The sequence below is a fragment of the Fulmarus glacialis genome, unplaced genomic scaffold (genome assembly GCF_000690835.1).
Source record: "Fulmarus glacialis isolate BGI_N327 unplaced genomic scaffold, ASM69083v1 scaffold44357, whole genome shotgun sequence".
Taxonomy (NCBI): domain Eukaryota; kingdom Metazoa; phylum Chordata; class Aves; order Procellariiformes; family Procellariidae; genus Fulmarus; species Fulmarus glacialis.
In genome coordinates, this window is record NW_009224682.1 from 54,890 (window position 1) to 77,731 (window position 22,842).

General features: G+C 36.5%; 1 protein-coding gene across 1 annotated transcript; it reads right to left on the reverse strand.

Moving 5' to 3' along the window:
- Positions 1 to 1,899: 1,899 nt before the first annotated feature.
- Positions 1,900 to 22,441, reverse strand: ENO4 (enolase family member 4). Its single transcript, XM_009582214.1, has 14 exons — positions 22,316 to 22,441; positions 20,463 to 20,591; positions 19,037 to 19,227; positions 17,372 to 17,514; positions 15,858 to 16,027; positions 15,495 to 15,626; positions 13,976 to 14,041; positions 13,210 to 13,272; positions 10,901 to 11,068; positions 8,400 to 8,525; positions 5,897 to 6,092; positions 4,853 to 4,920; positions 4,170 to 4,287; positions 1,900 to 2,063 (listed from the first exon to the last, which is right to left on the reverse strand). Exons 1-14 carry the CDS (start codon positions 22,439 to 22,441, stop codon positions 1,900 to 1,902), a joined length of 1,860 nt encoding a protein of 619 aa, XP_009580509.1.
- Between the last annotated feature and the right edge of the window lie 401 nt (positions 22,442 to 22,842).

The following is a 22,842-nucleotide window of genomic DNA, read 5'->3' on the forward strand; positions in this document are numbered from 1 at the left end:
TACTAATAATTAAAAAATCGGGGTTTAGACACATTGCTTTAAAAATATTTTGATATCTACTTAAACCAAGATCTTGTAGATCTCCTTGCCGCTGTCTCCACACATGCTCTTTTGAGGAAATTAAAAGCACAAGCGTAACACTTCTGTTTCAGATTCCCCAGTGGACAGCTAGCCCAAAGACTGAAAAGCAGAGGCAGTGCAGCATGTCATTTAGGCACCAAGACGACTTTCGGTAATGATAGCCAAAGTCAGAAGTTTGTGGGTTGAGATTGGTGCTCTCATTTGGATGAAAAGCTTTCCAAAGGAGGACTTATCTCCTGGTTCTTGTTTCAATGTTACATAGCAAAGTTTGGAACTGCTGCAACTGCAGTCTGTATTTGCTGCTGCGAAAAGTAAGTTCTCCTAGGCTCCCGTGAGCATGGAGTACAGGTGAGATTCAGTTGTTCTAGGATTGCAAGTTGTTTGGAATCAACATTTTGAGAACTCCCAGCTGAAACCTCGCAGCACTAACAAAAGAGGCTTTGCTTTGAACCTGGTACACACTGGTGGCATTAATTTCTTTATTAGGTAACACTTCAGATGTCTGATGACACAAATCCCAGTGTCCCTCAGCCCTTACTTCCTATAAAGACAGTGAGATAGGTACATAATTGATTTGCTCCGCTGCCAATTCACATTCCATTGTAGTCTCTTTTTAAATTCAACACAGTATCTCATTCTTTTATGATGAACGAACAAATGTAAATCAGGGATTTACCTAAAGGTCGGCGTAACTGAAATTGGGTGGTCAAGTACTTGAATGCACTTGGATTATTTTTTATTTAATGAGTTGAAACAGCGATAGTATTGAAGGATGAATGTTCTGAGTTTGTTGGCTTGGCTCTGCATGCAACTGTCCGGTGCTTTTCCTAAAAATAAAATGATAGTAACAAGTGTGGTAGTTTCACATCTTTTTTGGTGTTTTTTGCATGTTTGCTAAGAAAATCTTGGACTTCATCGAATTACTGAACTACATATAATTCCTAAACTTGGGGAAATTTGTCTCATTGATATCTTCATTTCTGGGGGGCGGTTGATTCTGATGGTTAATTTTTCACTTAGGTATCTGTTACACTGAATTTAAAATGCAACATTTTATATATGTATTTTTTCTCAAATTCTTGCTGCTGTATTATATGTTCAAATTTTCGAATGATACAAAACCCAGAAGTTTTTTAAGACGTATTTCTTTTACTTAAACTGTTTGTTACCTAGGACATAAATTATTTATTTATCTTTTCACTGTTGCTTATTAAAAAGACTCCTGACAAGTTTCCCAGACCTTGTGAAATTGACTGGTTATTCCCTGCCTCCAACTGAAGCAAGCTTCCTAGTGATGCCAGTTACAGCTTTGTGCCCTACATTTGGGGTTTGCAGTGATGCACTTGTATTGATAGCTAGCTACAACTGGAGCAAAATTTCCCTTGTAGGCTCGATCTAAGAGCAGCATTGAGGGTGCGTGGGGGGGATGGAGCAGCGTAACAGTCAAGGCCTTTGTTTTTTGTAAAATGTTGGTTTTTTTTTTTACTGTTTGTCAATAGCTTGCTCTTTGTGTGGAGAGAGATTTCGACTTTCCCAAAACAAACATTCAGTTTTCGACTTAACACAGAGGTATTTGTTTTGTCAATTTGTAAATACAGCACAGAATTTTGTGGTATTTTCAAACTACAGCCCCTGCTCAGTTAACTTGGTTAAAAGCTAAAAGCAATGGTCTGGGAAAAGAAAAGCTAGTATCTGAATGCTTTTAAAAATGTTTAACTAAACTGCTTGAAAATAAATGGATTAAGGAATAGTTAATATATGAGTTTCTTACTAGAATGTGTTTTTTTAGAAATTTATCCAAAAGTTAATGTTGACAACCTAGGTCAGTGTGCTGTCCTCTGGGAGCTGAGCAGGCGGGCTGTGAACCTGCAGGGCTGGCTGAGAGAGCTGTGGAGGCAATGGAGGAGGAAAAACAACATCAGAAAGTTGTTTTTCTGGCCGTGATTCTTCAGCAAAAGCAATAAATTCAAGATTTGCTTCACCTGAAATAGAAGAGAAAAAAGAAACTCATTCTTATGTTTGCTGTAATCCAGGTTCTTGTAATGTTCTCTGGTGCACTCAGATTTGTTAAAAATGCCGCATGATGCTTACAAGAGTCTCTGAACACCTGTAAAAGTCTGGTCCTTAGAAACGAAGGAGCAGCAGCCCTGCACTGTGATTACAGGATTAGGGCAGGGTGCACAGCAGCTTGAGCTGGGATATTTATTGCATTCCCCTCTTCACTAACCATCTCACCTTGCTGCCCTTCTTCCGAACACCCACCTTCCTCTGCGCTGGTGCTCTTGCAAAAGTTCCCATCAGCTGACTGTGCCTCTTCTCCACCCCCGCCTTTCACAACTCTCTGTAAGCCCATGTTCAGATGTTGCTCCTGTAACTAACACTCCACCTCTCTTCTGACTGCTATTTTTCCCAGTCCTGTGGCACTCCTTCTTCCCTAACTAATTCCCTGTTTTGCTACATACACAATGCCCACCCCATCACTGAACACGTCTGAGCTATATATGTTACTTTTTAGTAAAGGGGTGGCCAGTGTGATTCAGCTTGCAGGCAGTTCACGTGCGCCTTCCAGGTGAATCCGGTGGCTGAAACACAGCATGGGCACTGGGGCTGCACTTCGGCAAAGCCTTCTGCCCAACCCACATTGCTCGTAGCGAGAGGGGGCAAGGCAGCAGGAGAGCCGAGGGCGCCGGTTGTGACGGTGCTCCTGGGCCCAGCTGCGTGCCCCGTCCGGTCACTGCTGCGGGGGCTCCCCGTGGGTCAGTGTCGCCTCCCATCTATGAGCCGCTTACAGAGTCCTCAGCTTCTCAGCTCTCCGGTGTATTCCGTAGCTCGCCGCCCAGCCAAATGAAGAGTTTGGTATGCAGCTCAGACATGCTGTCTCAGTATTTCCCTGCTGTTGATTTAGTTACTGGATTTTATTTCTGCCAAACGATTAATGGCTTCGGGAATTGTCGCTATTTCATTTTATGAGACATAGGTTTAAATATTTGTCAAACTCGAGCTCTTTGTTTAGACTAGACCATTTGAACAGGGAATATATTAATATTGCTGAGGCAGTTGAAGTTCATAGCTCTTTATAATTATCTGTCTTGTTTTTGAAAAATGCATTCCGTGAAACTACTGTCCTAGCAAAAAATAATTTCTGTCTATGTTTCTATTTTTTACAATGATTATATATGAGTAAGGGGGAGATTTTGAAAATTCGGAATATTTTCAATAAAAATTTTTTTAAAGAAAAACTTTGTTCTATAGTGTGCATGTCACGTGCTGCTATCCTATGTATAGAAGACTGAAAATGGTTAGACACAAGAGGGCAAAATGACTTAATTCTCCTTCATTTTTCTTTTTCTTAGGCATAATAAATTCTTGCAAACCCTTTCCTTCCTTTCTTCCTCTCCTCGTCTCTCTGCCTCCCCTTCAGACTGTATGCCTTTATTCTGTCTTGATTGATACCTGAACAAGTGAGAAGTGGTTCTAATGAACTGTTAAGCATTTAACAGTGTAGAGCATAGTGTAAAGAGAAGATGCAGATCCTGAAATGGAGGCAGATGCATACAAGTGGCTAAGGCTGAATGTGCATAGCCAACTCCGGTTTTTCTTGGGTTTTATTTAGTGCTTACCCATGCAACCGTAGCTTTCCAAACACATTTTGCTGGAAATGCAACGCACAAAAGGGGGTTGTGAAATGAAGTTTTGTTAGCAATATATGTTTAGAGGCTTGAGGGAGGTGGGTGCGGTATTTGGCCTAAAATTCCATTTTGGCAGCTTTTCGGCGTGTTATATGCATGGTTTTTGTTTTGTTCCTTTTGCACTGTGGGTTTCAAGACTCCAACCAATTAATTCTGGAAAAAAGCTTAATGTAGGCTACTCCTCAAGAAGGGGTCTATTTTAACATTCAGTAAACAGATAATCCATTAGGACAACAATATACATTGTGGCAAGTGCTATCCTAGGTTTTTTTTGTCAGTGCTTATTTATAGTCTTTTGATTTCGCCTCCCTCCTGTGGTGCAGTTTCAATCATTCTCCCTTCAATCTTTGTTCTCGTATTCATTGCAAGCTGAAAACAAAGTAAGAAAGAAGCTCATACGTAGCGTTCTATTCTTGGCCAGTTCTTCCTCTATAGCAAGAAGGCGGTTGTATTTGGTCACCCTTTCTCCGCGGGAAAGACCTCCCAACTTGATAAACCTGGCACCCAGTCCAACAGCCTTAAACGAGAAAGGGCGTATTTTAAAACTACACAGTTTGGGAAGTGAAGTCATTCTTAATTATTAAACATGGTATCCTACTTCTAATTTAACACTCTTATCTTTCTACAGATAAAAACCCTCCTTTAAATAGAAATAAAATCTCTTAGTGAAAGATTTGTTGGATGCAAACAATAATTTTCACTGGCGTATGAAATGAAATTTTATTTGCAAATGTAGCTTTAATACAAAAAGACTAAATATATTAGTGTTAAGAATTTTTGCCTAAAATATTATTACTATTCAGAAATGTTTTAAGTAACTCTTTTTTTTTTTATGAACTAATGCAACCAAATAGATCATATACACTTTTGAATATACTCCCTGCTTTGGCAAATTTCCTGTGTGTTCTCTTTAAATTCAAAGATTAACTCTCTATGGGGAGAAAAACCAACTCTCTAGAAAAAGCCCATTTGGTAAAACGTAGTTTCTTTCTCAAGCAGAAACAGGCTTTCTCCTTAAAAAATAGTTCATGTTAAAAGCAGTATTCTGGCAATTCTGCAATTGAACAGCTTTCAATACTTACCAGATCCACAAGGCTATCATCAGAAGATTCTCCATCTGGACTTCCTAATATGGTAATATGTCTTTGACCTATATATAACAGGAGTTTAAAACCTTCATTGGTGTATATTTTATATATTCGACACAGAAATTGTTTGGGCTTTTCATTCTTTTTTACATTTGGGCTATCTAAGCTTAAATACAAACAGGAGTAAAACCAATGAAATCCATCTCATAAAGATGTAAACAATATTAGTTTGCTACATTAACATTACATTTTATTTTCAGCATGGTTAAGGGAATATCTAACATCCTATCCTAATTTCTGTCTCTAGCTGATCTGTCTGGTAATCTATTCTACAGGCTATGAGGCTGTTCTATTTATTTTAAATGTGCTCTTTACTGTAGTAATGATTTTTTTTCACTACAAAAAAGAGTTTACCATCATGACTGAATGAAATCTTTAAGTTGCTATTTACTCGCTTTGATATAGTGATTCTGGGCTTTTTGAAGGAATAAGGAAGGAACTTAGATACATTAAATTTGTCCATCTATTCCTTGGGTATAAAAACGAATAAAGAAAAACTGATACAAAGAGAAATCTTACATATGAAACTACACAAATTCTTAGTACTGTTACCACAAAGGCTCAATAATACGTAGTCAATAATCTATGTAAACTGCAATTTTAAACATTTTGGACTTGTTTGGATTTCTTAATTATTAATGCTAGTATTAGTCAAAGTTCAGATTACACAACTACATCTTTTTAAATTTTGTTTAATTCTGATATCTAACTGTATGACACTGAGCTGCAGTGTCAAAGGGCACCCACATTCAAAGCATCCACAGTGTATTAATTTACTAGAGTTGAAACCTTGAATGCTGTTTTAAGCTCCTGAACAGAGATTGGTGAATCAAAACATGAATTTTAGTTCCTTCTGACAAGCGCTTTCTAAATCAGAAATGGCAATAATTAAATAAAAAGATGTAATATTTACAGGTGTAGCAACATTATTTATTGACTTGTAGGTTTGAAAGTCAGCCTTTCCCCCCCTCTACTCACCGTCTAGAAGTCCAGTAAGTTCTATAAGGTCTGATACCGTGGTTTGGTTAATATATTTTAGGACAACACCACTACACGTCGGTATGGTTATGTTTTGGTCAAGTTTAAGTTTGGAAATATATGTGGCAGCATCTTCAGCAATCAGGTAACATTTGGAACCAAGAGCACAACATATATTATTCCATTGTTGTCTGTCCTGCATAAACAATCAAGTAAATAACTGGAGATTAAAAACCTAAACTGAATGAAAACCCTAATTGAGGAGGTAAAAATAAAATAAAATAAAAATTAAAAATTTGGATTTAATCTTAAAGATACCCTTCATATAAACATATTATATTCTATACTGTATTTTAAATCTGTCTACCTAAGAAAAACATATTTTTTGCTTGGATTTTAAGATTTTGCTAGAAAACATAAATTCTAATGTGGAATTAATCAAAGCTAGTTGCACACAAATATAGTTTAAAATATTTCAAATTATATTTACTGTAGGAGTTGGCTATTTTGATTTCCTTCCTGAGATTTACTTGATTTTAATAGAATATAAAATAATTTTCTATTGTTTTCTTCAAAGGACTCATTCTTCTGTTAATATTTTAAGTGTCACAATATTTGTTTGTATATAAAATAATGAAACAGGAGGCAGTCATAAACTCAATGACACGTATCAAGACAGGATGTTCATAACTGTAAGACTGACCCATAAGGAACAGCAGAATACAACGCTCTCTTTCCTGCAAAGCTCCATTTTTTTAGGGTCTTTGTTTCTTGATTTTAATGCATTGTCCACATGGTACTGAGATTTAAGGATAAATAAAGGGCAAGAATATATAAATAATTTGAAAGAAGAAATTTACAAATTAATTTCCTTTCTTTGTGTCCACAGAATATAAAGTTTTCACATTAAAAACATTACTTTTCTAGTTAATAATTCTGCCAGTAATAATTCTTGGTCTGCGGATCAGACAAGCTTTTGTACCTGTATAGTTGCAGTCTGTATAAGGGTCCATTCCTATAAGGATTTCATGCCCACATGTAAGTAAAAATGAAGTTTTTCACACCTGAACAAATGTTTAAACTTAAGTACCAAAGCGGGTTGCTGTCTGGCAATGAATTGATGAATTGGTACCAGAGCTAATCCTCAAGGACCTAACTATCTGTGGCAAAGATGTGGCATGGGTAAACTTTGTAAATTTGTGAGGGGGGAGGAGGAGGAGGAGAGGCATGTCCCTTAACAGTATTCTATTTCAAACTGTACCTCGCTATCTATTGTAATCCTCCTGCAGATTTTCATATTGCAAATATGTTTCTTCACAAGAATTCTCAAGGAAGTTTGCAGCCCTGGCAGGAGTGGGGAATAATCTGGTATTTTGGAACATGGGTAATTCAGAGAGTCAGACTGAAACAGTGCAGGGAGCCAAGGCTAACTAGAGTGAGGTAACAGAAAACAGAGATATTTGAAAAATGAACTTTTAAAGTTCCAGATAAGAACAAAATCAGATGGATTTTGCAGTTCATCTGTTTTAGAATTATTGATTCAGGCACTGGGCAGATTCACAAAGACAACATCACTTTGCTGCCCCCTTTAATCACAGTCATCATGTTTTGTTCATGAACACAAACCCCATATATTTATTTTAAAGAAGATAAAATGTGCAATTCAACAGCAAGAGCAAATTTTTATTAAGTTGTGCAACTGCAGAATCTAGGTCTACAATTGTAGGTTCTCCTACAATTAAGTTTTATCTTTTTATAATACATGGAAACTTAATCTTATGTATAAATGCTAATATTTAATCTGTTTCTTTCATCCATTTATAACTTGATAACGTGCTTAATAGTATTCTACTTCATTGTTGTAATCTATTGGCCACACTAAATTAACTCCTCTAACTTTGGTCACAGTGGTAAATACATGGTATCTTACTACCACTTTAAAAATTCTGCCGAGCAATGCTGCCAGTGACAGGTTTGTTCTGGCTTTGGGTATAAATTTCAATCACAAGGAATAGTAGCAATGATTTTTTTTGAGTGATTCTAAGGAATATACAACTATGTCCAAATTTTTAGCTTCTCCCATGTAATATTATAGAATATCATTTACATATCACTTGAATTTTAGAATTTTATTTTATAATTTGAATTATTTGTTTACATAAGAAGGAAAATGTAATAAAAATGACAGTGGTTTAGCAAGTGGAATCAGAAAAAAAACGCATTTAGTTGTAATTCTTTAAAATACTTGTACTGACCATATTCTGTTCATGCCAGGATTATTTTTGTAAGGAATTATGTCAAAAGTATAGAAAAATTTAGAGTTATTGTCAATTACAGATATGCAAATGAATTGTTATATACATTTTTATAGTGATTTTTTTGCGCCTAAAGACTCTGAAAACAAAAGCTTCATATTTTATGTTTTGTAAAAATGTGAAAAGTTCAGTGATATGCCACTTAACAGTATTATCAATTTTTCAAGGACTGCACGGTGGTATCTTACCTCTTTTCTTAAGGGATCTATTAATCCAATAATAAAAGGAAATTTATTGATCAGTTCCACATAGATGTCAACCATTTCGTCAGGACTTTTGAACGTTCCAGTGAGTATTTCATATTTTCCTTTAACCTAGAAAGTAAAGTAAAAAGCATAAAAGATAAGGAAGGTAATACTTTAAAAACCAGAGTACTAATGTAAGCATACAGATCTTGTGACAGTAGCATCTCTATTAAGGCACTGGATTGTGCGTTCTTCAGTAAGGACACATTCACTTGTCTACTTTACTCTATGTCTAAGTGGTCAGCATATTGTTATAGAAAACTCTGCCTAAAGTAAGAGTGGGTTCCAGTGGACTCAAGCAAAGTCTCTGAAAGTTGCCACTCCCAAAACAAGGGAGATCTATTTCAGCATTTTCTAGGCAACACTGGCAGTTTTACACAACTTTATGATAAAGTTAGCGATGCTTGACATTTTAATTAAATCTTGCATGAAAAATCTCACTTTTCACTTCCAAAAAAAGTTAATTTTTTGTCCTCATTTTCATAAAGAAAATATTGCTAGGGGAAAGGAGTGCACCCTCAGTGTTTAGAAACAAGATATTCCTTTCCTTGCCTCTTTCCCCTTTCAAAAAAAAGACTAGTTTAAAACTAGTCTCATCACTATGGGAAGCACAAACTGCAGTGTACGAGGATTATTAAGGGCACACTGTCAAACTGTGCCAGAATACCCACTGCTTTAGTGACTTTAACAGTTCAATAACAGGAAGTAACAGAATTACTGATAATTCATTGGTTAAGATTTTGCTCATTCTGGTATAGGATGCAGATATCACAAATTGTCAGGAAAGCAACTGCTTTCACAGGAGATATTAATAACGGAAGGTTTGTCACTATAGTACACCTAAATACACAAAATCTCATGAGATATTAAACAGAATAGAAAGTTTCTTTTTCTGCTTAGAGAGAAACCTGATTGGTCTTGGAACAAGGGGCAAGAACTTTAAGACTTCAGCTGGAAATGAATAAACTTTGTCAAATAAAAATCTTGAAAAATAAGAATTAAAAAATGAATGTTGATACGCGATGAGATGAATGTTAGTGGGCATACACATATACCATAGTAAAAATACACCAAAAGGTCAAGGTAGTTTGAAGAAAACAACAGATGTAATGTATAATAAAATGGAGAAATAAGCATCTAGTGGAGTGAAGGAATTACAGAAGTACACTTGTGTAAATAATTTCTTGTTCTTTATCCTTGAAAGCAAGGTGGATAGAAGATAATTATTTCATTTATACCTTGCGGTGAAATGAAAAAAAAAAACCACCAGGATTTGCTGCTTAATACTTTAATTCAAAATTGTCTGAGATGTAATGTGAAATGAAGATGGTTTGTTAAATAGAGCACGTAGTAGGTGTTTTCCCATTAAAACAGTTTGCTATATTTGACATAGACTGATCTGAAAAATCCTATTACATAAATTAACAGAAAAAAGGAATAAACCTGGCTGATGCAGGCAGGCTTATACATTTGAATGATTAAAGTTAAATCATGAAAGTAACATAGATTCCTGTAGGCAGGACACAAGCTGTAATGGGGGTCTGCCTTGGTCCAGTGAGCCTTACTCCATGCAGGGTGCACCACCAGTATGCTGGTACAGCTGCTGGGGAGGAGTACATGCATTCTCACTGCTCCCACTGCATCAAGCTACCAGAAGGATGTCTGCATGTCTCGTCCCCTTGCACTCACAATCCAATAACATATCTGCTACACTTGTGGGACCGATTCAACCATAATTTATAAATGCAGAGACAATTCTTTTGGTTTGCTTGGTTGCTACCTTAAAATATGGAGTTAGAAGCTTCTAGGTGAGTTTGCAATGTAATAATAAATAATGTTAACAAATAGCTACATTCCTTTTTGTCGTGGTTTAACCTGGCAGGCAGCCAAATACCATGCAGCCGCTCACTCCCCTCCCTCAGTGGGACGGGGAGAGAATCGGAAGGGTAAGAGTGAGAAAAACTTGTGGGTTGAGATAAAGACAGTTTAATAGAACAGAAAAGGGAAAATAATAATGATAATGATAAAATATACAAAATAAGTGATGCACAATGCAATTGCTCACCACCCGCGCTGACCGATAACCAAGTAGCGATCAGTACTTCCTGGATCACGCCTACCATTCATATACTGAGCATGACATCACATGGTATGGAATACCCCATTAGCCAGCTGAGCTGGCTGTCCTGATCCAATGGACGTATGTCCGCATGGGTTTTCCTGATTATGTTCCCTCCCATCTTGTGTACCTAGCTCAGTCAGTAGGCATGGGAGCTGTCCTTGGACTAGGAGGGCACTTAGCAACAACTGAAAACATCAGTGTGTTATCAACATTCTCCTCATACTAAATCCAAAACACAGCACTAGCAAGAAATTTAACCCTATCCCAGCCGAAACCAGGACACTTTTGAAAACCAACAAAATAGATATTGAAAATAACTTACGTAATCCATTAATTCATGAGCAGCACAATTTATTGCTAAGTACATGTCTGTTCCTAGCTCCAGACCTATATTGTTGCAAGCTGTTTGCATTAGGAGTAGCGGCTGTTCTAGATTATCGCATCCTGTTATTAGGCAACCTAAGTGTGATATTCTTTTTAAGGCTCGTGGCTGAAAGTAAAACAAAAATAATCACTTTATTTACACAAATGTATATATATAATACTTACATATATATTTTCACTGTCATTTCAATCTGCATTCAGTCATGAAAATATAAATCTGTTCTCAGAAATCGCATTAGCAACTTTAAGGACAATTATCTATGAATGAGGGGTAACAAAGTGCTAATGAGTAGAGAGCTAATAGTCCTTGGAAATATGTCTAGTCATGTAGTTCTCGCTCTTATATGGCCAATACTGGTTTACAAAAAGATTTTAAAGACACTCTTGAAAACCACTGAGTTGTCACAGATGCAAAATAAAAGTTTCAGGTGCCGTGGACTATACCTTTGCCACAAAAACATATTCTCCACTTTTAAACAGTTTTTACTCATTTATCCTCAACTACAACTTTGATATTGCCTCTATGGAGTGTTCAAAAAACACTAGAATCTTCCAAGACTTCTAGAAGGAACAAATTTCATAGCGGGCTAACACCTCTAGCACAGCTGCATCGAGTTGTCTGCCTCAGGAACAGTGTTCCTGGACACGAGCCACAAGCACAGTTGCATTGAGCAAATACTTCACGTGTCCCTCTGTTGTCAGGTTTTTTGTAGGTTTTTCAAACACTGATTTTTAACTTTAAAGTATGTGAATTTTGGATTATAAAGAATGACAGTAAGTTGCCCAGAAAGTAGGAGGATATAATCCAGGGTTAGACTGGAGAAGTAAATTGGAAGGCATTGGTTTTGACAACAGTTAGAGAACTAACTACAGCCAAAGAACAGATACCTAGCTACAGTGCCAGAACAGAGGCCTAGCTACAGCGGATATATGAATATTCCTTCACATAAAAAATTAGGAAGAAAACACAGGTCAAATTGTTATGAGATTATTTTGTAGCACTCTGCAAGGAAAGACAATCTATTTGACTTGTTGCTTTTGGAGCACTAAGCTGCAGCAGCTATAGACAGCAAGAAATGCTGCAGTCTTCGTGCATTTAATGTGAGATAGAGGTTAAGTCTGCATTTTCATGTGATTTTCAAGACACCCATACGGTGTGCCTTGTTACATTCTATTAAAAGCATTGTTTATCTTTACAAAAACATTTATTTATGTCTAGTCTTCAATAACCTAAACAAGTTCTTCTTCTGCTTCTTCACTGCCTACTTTGTCATTTTTCCTTTTTTCCCCCCTCAAAAAGTTCAAACTCACATGGTGCTTTTATCAGTTTAAAATTCAGTCCCACTACTACCTCCTTTAATTTTCTCCTTTTGAAATAAATGGAATTTTTTCAGAGAATCTAATGCATTGCTTCCTTGTGCATATCTTAAGGAATTATTTTAACTTGTGACTGCAGTAGATACTGTGATAAGGATATGGAAATTACCCACCAGAAAAACACTGGCCAGTTGATTAATGATGATGAACTTTGTGTTGTTTAAGCAACAAAAAAAATAGGAAAACTTCCGTTCATCCTCTCTTTTGTATACTCCACAACAGCAACAATTCTCAACTGATAATATTTTAATTGTCTCAGAATGGAGAGCAAAACCGGCATGGCATTTCCATGCCACTATTTGGAAAACTCATCTGTAAACTACAGGTTTTGAAGTGATAAAAAAAGATCATTTGAGTCGTATAAAATAATACGTCCTGCACACTATTGTGAGTGCTGCCCTTTAGCTTCTGTCTCCTGTCTGCCACTATCTATAACCTCAAACAGGAACTGGGAACTTAATGCAGCATGATTAAGAGGGGAGTTATGCTCACAGAGTTAGGAAACAGCACAATATGCAAGTCTTACAGGTAATAGTTCTATGGCCTACATGATCAAAAGGGCATGTTCTCTGCTGGTGCTACAGGCCTGCAAAAATGCTCATTTGGATAATTTACCAGGATTTCTACATGAGAAAAATGACCAAATTCCAGAAGAATTTCCCCTTTCTGTTATTGTTCCACAGGATAGGAAAGTATAGTCAGAAGAATCCAAATTATTATGTAAAATATGAGCATTTGGAATATTTAAAAGTCTTGCCTTGACCTTTCCAAAATGGTAATGTAGATTAATGTTTCATTTCTTAAGAACATTTTGGTTCCCTGCTGTTGTTAATACCTTGCTGAAGGCTTAAAATGAATATCTTTTCTTACCGGAGCTTTCTTCCCTGTATTACGTGCTCTGCCTTTCTTACTGTCTGCTAGTTGAGGACTGGGCTGTTAGGAGTGAAATAAGAAAGAAATCAATTCCATGGAAAAATCCAAAAATGATAGAGAGACCCCAGAATTTAAAAAAAAAAAAAAAAAAAAAAGTTGACTGAATTTTGGTCTAAAGAGATTGCAAATATTTAAGTTAGGAAATAGCTTCTGTTTTGTCTTGAATACTATCAGCAACTATCCAGTTTCATTTTGTAGTGGTAACTCATTTCAAATGTTTATTTCTATGTGGGCATCACCCCAACCATCACTTGTTTTTCAAAGATACCCAGCTAGCCTATCAAAAATACAGGGGATCTTAGAAATGAGAATCTAGACTCTGTACTTGGAGAAACCCAACAACCTCGCTTTGCAAAAAGCATATGCACATACTGAGACTGATATACTACTACAGTAATAGTACCTTGAATAATACATGTTGCACGTGTGTGAGACTTGGCAAGACCAGAACCATATATTGTATATTCGCTGTGATACCATTCATTCCCAGTGTACTTCTTCAGGTAAACAGAAAGTCTTACTATGCTTAGAACAATGTTTTATTCCAACTTCTTTAATTTAATATTACTAAATGGCCAATGTTTTATTCATCTGTCAGAGAAGAACATCTTCTATTCTGTGCCATAAGACTAAACCTGATAACAGCCTAAATGTTCCACGTTTAAGCTTAAAAAGACAACAGTAGTAAAAAGACCAAATGTACCATTTTGTCTGGAGGCTCTAACAGTCTCATCATTTCTTTCTGAATATCCAGAACTCTTTCTATGCCCTGAAATTAAACAACAGTAATCTTCAAGAGAAAGATAAATTATTTCATTTTAGCAGCTTAAATCAGAAAAGAGAGAACACTTATTCTAAATGCAGACCTTAATATAACGTCTTAACACAATCCCCAACCCACAAAATGCAGTCAAGTGTCCAATGATAAAGGGTTAGTAGCAGTGGAATGAACAGGAATATTTGATTATGCTGCTGAACAGGATGGCAAGAAAAGTAGTCTCTTCTTCCCCAAAAGGAACCCTTCCCAAATCTAACAAGTAACCAATATCCGGGTCTGCGTAATATCTGAGAAGTGGGAAGATGATAATCACCATTCACAATTGTGACTCTGTCTAAGACTTCCTGACTGGAAACTCTGACAAAATTGAATGTATTTACCTTTAGAACATTTCCAGGAAGCAGGGAAAAAATTGCTGTCTTCATTTTAAACATTCCGGAATGGAGGAACACTCCAATTAAATGAGTCCATTGCTTTTAACACAAGACTCTTTTTCCTTTTCAGCTGAGTTAGTAAAAGCTTAATGATAACTTCATAAATCACATTTCGGACTTTCTTAAACTGTGCCAATAAGGGAATACTGAAGGGGGCAGAAGTCAGTCACAGCTGACAACACATCAACACAGGATGAATGGCTACATTTTTTGCACTGCAGCAAACAGCTTGCTACTCTCCCATGAGCACTAGGAGGCATTATGTCTTTGAAAGGTACAGAATTAGCAACCTTATTAAGAGCTCTTGGTGACAATTCTAAAAAGTTAAAGGACAAGGAAAAAGAAAGCGAATCGAGCTCAGCTATTTGTTCAGGTCACCAGCATACAAAGCAGAAATCACAGCCCTAATGTAGGCATCTTGTGCATATACATTCTTTAATGCAACACATGGCTAAACAAAAAGAGAGGGTTGATCCAGCCTGTCTCATCCATCCTTCTCGCCCCTTGAATAGATTTTGTTCTGCTTTGTATTCCCTTCTATCTTCATAGTTTCATTTTTAAAGCAATTTATTCCCAAAGATTTTATGCTTTCCTGTGAATCTGTTATGAGTTTTATTGTTTTGTATGCTCTATCAATCAACTGATACTATTTATAATCTGCTAATGTAAAACCATATTCTAAACAAAATTAAAATATCTTACTGTTGTGTAACACAATTCCCCTACATCTTCTTCAATGACTGATTTTTTTTCTTTATACTAACACATATATTTTTAACTTGAAATCTTCATGTATCTTTATTTTAAATCTTCATCTATTTACTTCTTTTAATGTTCCTGGTGCTAACTAATTCTGCACTAACATTTGCTAAAACTTTGGCCTGCAAGTAAACAAAAAATGAAAAATACAGTTTGTAAGGACTATATTGAAAAGATCTATATACTTATGTACATATATAGTTTACACGAAGTCTGTAGAACATCTTTATAAAAACGAAATGAAACAGTACCTGTTTGAGTGATAACTGAACTGGTGGTATAAGCACAACTTCTTTCACTAACTTCAATTTTGCAGGTGAAATTTTTTCACAGTTCAACAGAGTAACCATTGGGAGTGGCAGAGAAATTTCTTTAGGTGAATCCTGTAATTGGGAGTACCATGTGAAAATAAAAATGTTAAAAATCAGAATAATTTCTTATATATTTTAATTATGGCACAGTCTTATTCAAAGACTGCTACAGACAATGGTCTTAAGGGTGTATTCTATGAGGGGTATTTAATACCACTGTCACGAGAGACTACTGGCTTCAGAATTCTAGAATAATTCTGATAACTGCAATAAAATAAACAAAATTACAAAAGTCACGTGTACCTGATTACATTTCAGCAGTGCAATATGTAAGTACAAGGGGATACGGCTAATGGTGGCACCAGCCTTAGCTACAGCAAGTGATGTTCCCCCAATGGCTAAGCTGCCACAAAGCACTGATTCAACGGGTTCTGCAGGTGGGATCGTTCTCTCTGCAACTGACACCTTCTTCCCTGCAAGACAGAAAGCAGTAGCTAAATATCTTCTTGGTTTAAAGTGTGTGCTTATGAATCACAGTTATATGAGTAAATATGATATTGTCATTTCAGTATGTACTCAATGTATTACAAAAGAATTGGTTCTTCTTTTTTAAACTTAATCCTTTCATTTTTTCTGTATGAAATGACCTTACAAGTAAGCAAAGTATCTGTCCTCACTCTGGTGTCAAATGTATTTCAACTCGATTTCTTTTAGACATCTTTCAGCCACTGAAATCTGTAGTTTTATTTATCTATGTTTATATCCAGTAACGTCATATCATTTTTCAGGTTCCTTTCATAAGCTTGATTTCAATATTCTTTATTGTCCTCCTTATAAGCTCAGCTTTTTGCTTCCAACAACTTGGAAGATTACATTATATGCTCATTGGAAGTACGCATACTTGATTTCTTCTAATAACGAGTGTGAAAAAAATGTAGGCCTATTACTGTTGGATTTTCCAATGAGAAAACAGGTCTTTTAAACATTTCACATGCATAGTCTTGTTAAATTTTTAAAAGAACTTATTACCTTTTCAGATACAGTAGAGTAACTTTTGTCAAAATGCTTGAAACCCAGCAGTTCCCACTATCATATTTATTGCCTACAGTGCTTACATGAACTTGTACAGTAAGCACCTATGTGAAACTGAAATAAGCGGTCTGATTCTCAAGAATCGTATGCATTGGGGACTTTTTTGTCAATCTGACCAACTACTTTGGTAGTTGCTTACCCTGTTTCTCTACTCTCACACAATTTTTTCCTTTAGTAGCGTTGTTTGCTTACTTCTTTTTACTCTATACTACCCATCACTCCCATCTCATCCCCTTCCTTCCTTCTTTTTTGCTTTTCACCTTAGTTCCTCTTTTTCTCAGTGTTAGCAAGAAACTTCCCTTCCTCCCTCTTTCCATTCTTTTCAACTTCTAACTTAATTCTATTTCCATTTTCCTGTTCAGTTCTGTGATTCCCTTTTCTTTCCTTACAATTTTCATTTTTATTCTTCATTTGCATCCTCCTCCATTCTTATTCCTCACTCTGAAGAGTAATAACCTCCTGTCTAAGCCAACTGTAAAACAAAGGCAGAAACTCTGTTCAACCATTGCATGTGAATGATGAGAAAACTCTATTTTCCTCCTTCTCATTTCTGCAGTAGAAACTGCTGTGATCAGAAAAAAGATTTAGGACAGAGTAACCAAACCCTTTAAACATGAGACATTGTGTTCTGAAGTATTCCATGTCCAGGAATACTTCAGAAAGTATTTTAGCACCTTTACCAATATCTCTATTGCAGAAAATACTAAAATCAAATAAACTAAAACCTGGTTTTGCTGCTTTTTTTTTCCCAGGTAGTGCTGTTGCTGATGGAGTGCATGAAGTAAGGGCAAGAGTGGCTTCTGCTTCTTCTTCTTCTTCTTGCTTTTGAACTTCTTTTTTTTCTTCTACCTTTTTTGTAAAGTATTCACTGAGGGAAAAGGCATAAAGATTAGTGGATCAATATATTGTTAGACATGTGACAAGTACACACAGGATACAGGCTAACAAACATGCTAAGAGATGGATTAAGGACATCTGAGCTTCTGCCATAGACTCCTTGTGTCAATAAATGATACTATTTTTCGGTAGTCATCTGCAGCATTGGTTAAACACAAAGAACCACAAGCAAGTATTATAAACCTTAACACATGCTTTTCAAATCACACTGGTTTGAAAATCAGCTCTGTGCAGACAATCTTAGCATGAAGGATGTATTTGCTTTGCATGTGTAGTAACGGATCCTGTCATAACTTCATGACATACAACAGCTTGGCCTAGGTTGCTAATCCAATAGGTCAGTTGTACGCTGGTTTATCTAAGTGGCTGCAAGCTCAGAAGTGGATGAATTTCAATTACATGCACAAAGTGGAAACTGCATACACGGGTCACAGTCACCCAATTCAGGCAAACCGAGTACGTAAGATATATAAAGTAGTGTAAACAATGCATTAAAATCTTATTTAGACTCACTTCAGTTGGAAGAATTTCTTTCTTTCCAATTGAGTCCTTATTCCCCTCATCAAGGTTTCCCCAAAGCTAATCTATGAGGAAGGCAATGAGGTCTGTTTGCTATAGTCTGTGTTAAGTGTGGCAGCCCAACCGCTACCCCTACAGCAAAGTGTCATTCCCCTCAGTGATGTAGCTGAAAGAAACACTTCCAACTACAGAAGAGGATGACAGGCCATATTACTGCTTCCACAGTGAAGAAAGCCATAATGTTGCCAGGTAGCTCCTCTGATGTTACCATAAAAATATACTCAGATACATCTGTGATGCTTTTATCTTAAGTCTTTTTTTCTTATAAAAACCAGACATATTTCTTTGAATGGAAAAATATGGCCATTCTTTTTCACTTTGGGATGCTCCCAAGAAGAAATATTTGTATGAGAAAATAAACATGGATGTTTATCGAAGAAACTATGTTTCCAGAGAAACTAATTGCCCCAAGTAAGAAGCCTTTTGGAGTAGCTTGCTCAGAAAGAAGACTCCACCAGAACCTGAAAACTGTATGTATATACATGTTTTCTGTGGATTAGCTCAATGCAGAAGACACACACACAGGCCTTTCGTACCACTTTCGTTCTGCAGTGCAATGAACAGAAGAAGTGAAGTCACAGTCTGAAAAAACATCCCCACTGAATTAAACTGGCACTGAAGGAGTTTCTTAAAAGGAGCTTTTGACTCATTAATGTATTCAGGCATTTTTTTCTTAGAGACCCTTATTTTTGTATCCCACGTATGAAACCTTGTAAAAACGAGCATGATTTTCATACCGTAATTATGAAAAAAGCAGGAAATAGTATAGTGCAATGTATCTGAGATAGACATCACATCCTAAAAATATAAGAAAAATAATACTAGGAAACACTGAATATTCTGTATGTTTTTTCATTTACAATATGAATTAACGGTGTATATTTAAAATAATTTGCATAATATGCAAGACCCACCCGAGCATCTTATCAACTTTACACTGGTCAGTAGGCTTCAAGTCTCTTAACATTACGTTCAGTGATTCATTCACCCATTCCACAGCAGTGTTAACACAGTCCTTTCTTTCTTTCTCATCAGCTTCAGTTGTTTCAGGTAAAGCATTTTCAGGTATTTGAGAATGAGAAGACATTACAGTGGAACAAATCCTCTGCAAAAAAATATAAAAAGGTGTAAAACACTATTTAATTTCTAACTCGGAAATGTCATTTGAAAGACTAAGAAGTATATGTCCTTACCAACTCTACAAGTACCTATCTCCAAATCTACTGTTTGCTCTACTTACTTATCTTTTTTCATCCAGCACCTTCTTCCTAGTCTCTTATGCTTTGGTAATCACAGATGTTATTCAAGTTTCTTAACCTAAATTATAACTACTTAGGCAAAAACCTCCTGACAGATCTGCTTTATACACATATTTTGTTATCAGAATAGAATGGAGTTATTTTAAAGACCATGCAGTCACTATGACATCTTTTATTGCAGCTGTTGGTAGCCTATTGTACCACGATTCATCAGCATTCATGCTTAATGCCATCCCTCATGATCAGTTACATTTTGTCTTACTTAGGTACTTTAAACATATCTTTCTGTATTGCTGAAGGATAAATGATTCTTAAGAAAATTCACTTAATGAAGACATTTACAAATATCACAGAGTTGCCTGCATTAATAGTATTAACTTTACATACTGTGAATATCTATGAAACTATATTTAATTCAAAAATGAAGTGAACTATAGTTTAACTGAGGGAAAGTATAAATAATTACTCCACAATAGCTAGAGTTGCAAAGACAGTATCTTGAATATTTCAGGTTGGAGGAGAGATGGCAATGAACCATCAATTTTGCATTGCAGATGCTAGATGGATATGTTTGACTTAACTAGCACCCAAATCAGCCTATTAGCTCAGTGTAAAAAAGTGCCTTCACCTATGCTGTGTTTTTCACCTGTACTATATTTTTCTGACACACTGTCATACAAATAGAAATATAAGGATCTGAAAATAAAAGAAAAAAGAAAAATGTAAAAGGAAAATGAACTTACAGGGCTAGATATGGGGTGTAAGGAAAAGCTACATGACTATCACACAGAAAAAAATTTAGCATACAAAGATGCACTGTCACATCCCACTCGTCAAATAAAGATAAGTATTGTCGAATTCATGGAAAATAAAGTTTTTATAGTTGCTGCCACTGTCTAACTTTTCGTGACAGTTTTTTTTAATAAGTTACAACACTATTTACTCAACTGTTGAGTCACAGGGATTCATATCCTTTTATTAAAGATGGAAAATAAAATATTCCTTAAGATGTGAATAGAATAGTACATCTCCCTGATACTGTCTTATTAAAATAAATAAAACAGGAAGAAGCAGCTCATACCTTCTCATAGTTTTTAACTGTACAGTATATTTCCACTTCTAATGTTGGCTGACCAACTCCATCAAGAACTTTTCTTCCAACTACTTTGCATATTACTGGAGTTTTTGAAAATTTAGAAAAGTAGTTAGCCTTAAATGAAAGAGAAAGAACTTCATTAAAAGTCAATTTCTATGCACAGAGTTTTTTATGTCATTAAATATATTTAAATCAAATCCACCATTGAGCAAATCAATTTATACATCCCAGTATTCAAAATACTTCTGTTACACTGCACATTTACTTCTATATTATCTGCTCAAGAATGAGATTCCAGGGAACAGATCCAACTCATATCTAAGCATGGAAGTCCAAAGCCACATCCAGGTTAGATGAACATGTGTTTTATTTGGCAAAGTTAGTGATGCGTATTAAAGCTCCCTAATCCTCCGAGAAAACAGGCATTTGTCCAAAGCTTACTTGGCTTTACACTGAATAACAAAAATAGTCATCGTGCTACTCGTGCTACTCATGAAACTCATTTCTATCACAATACTCATAGCCTCTACCTCCCCTGTACAGTGAGCTGCTATAAAATAATGATCTTGTCTGTGGATAAGATCTTGAAAAAATACATGTCTCTTCTCAGAAAGAGAGAAAAAAGATCCTGGACAGGAAAAACTCTTAGAAATGCATACAGACCTCTACTAGACCCTAATGTTATATTAAAATTCCTGTAGCATGCTTTTATTAACAAGTAGTTATTAAGCTTTGAAATAATATTGTAATTTTTTTTCCTTAAAAAAAATACTAGAAACAATCTTTAACCAAATGCTCCTGCTCAGAAAAAGTTCTCATGTGAAATGCTACACATAAAATTTTGTACGTGCTGCAGACAGGGAAAAATGAGAAGTATTTTCAGAGTATACTTCTTGCTTATACAAAGTACTCAATGTCCTAGATACTTAATAATGTTTCAAGGTTGCTTCATCAAAGACATATGTGCAGTGGCTCATGTGTCTCAACACTCAACCGATGCAATGTTAAAGATCTTCATCGTGGAAGATTTAATCTGGAAGGAGGAGAAGCTTGTCAGCAAGCTCCTCAATAACAATGATAACCGCTCCTTTTGTAGACTCCTCTCTTACAGAACATACTTGGTGTAAGGTTATTTAACACAATGACCAAACTCTCCTAATTAGGAGCGTTTTTTGGTTGGACAGAACTTGAGCTAACAAGGCACAATTTTAAGGAGTTGCAGGTAACAGGACACAAGACAACTGATGTAGCTAAGGGTCACTACTCCACAGGAAATCTGGGATTTTAGGTTAGCAAGCTTTGAGCCCTGTGAGAAAGGTTGAAAATCTGGACTTCTGGCAGGCAGAGTTCTCTTACTTCATCCAACGTGATCTTCAATAGGCCTGTTGAACTGTCATCATCCAACTACGAAAATATATTTGGGGCTCTGTCCATATTTAATGAACATCGATGTTGCTTTAAAAAAAGGTTTCAAGTATGGGGTTTACTACATACTTCCTTACTAGTTTCTTTCTTCAGTCTGGTATCGGTATCAGTCACCAAACTGTGACTTACCAAATTGGAAAATGAGGAAACACTTATAGCTACATAGAAGAGGAACACAGCAAACACCAAGCAAAGCAAGCACAGGTGTTACCAGCTCTAGTCCCTTCCACTGGTGATGCCAGAACACTTGGAGATGGGAGATGGTGTAAGATGTAATGAAATGTTTCCGTTTTCACATCAAAGAACATACTAGAAATTATTTTTTTCAAGAGTTGCTCACTATTGTAGTGTTGGCAATTCCAGTATCACCACTAATAGAAGTTTCATTAGGACTACTGTCTACAGTATTTTGCCAACTGGGAACATATAATATTGGTCTGATTCTTGACACTTCCACTGAGACCTATTTGCTTTTCAGGAACAGCTGCAGTGTGAATAGCATCCAGTGTCTTGTTGCCACTGGCCCGAGACATCACCATGCTGAGCAGCAGTTGTATTAGGGACGTCCATCTGTGCCCTCCCAAGGCAACATACTTTGGTTCTGTGTTGAGACGAGCAACTAGCACAGGACAAGAAGCCCCGCTGCTGCAGAAATGTATTTGGCCCAGCGTCAGAGTGCCACTGGTCACAAACACCAAACCATGGCAGACCTTGCCCGAGCCAGCTGAAAATTATTTAAGCTTAGTTTTAATCACAGAGACGTCGAGCTCCTCACATCAACCTGTTGGTTTAGCAAACCCTTGGGGCGGACAAGCAGCACTAGGGCGGACAACACCCCCCTTGCCTGAGGGCAAGCACGAAGCCCGGCGCCCACGCCGGGTAGCTGGGCCCGGGCTACGGGAAGGCCCGGTATGGCGGGCACCCACGGGTGCCTCGGGGA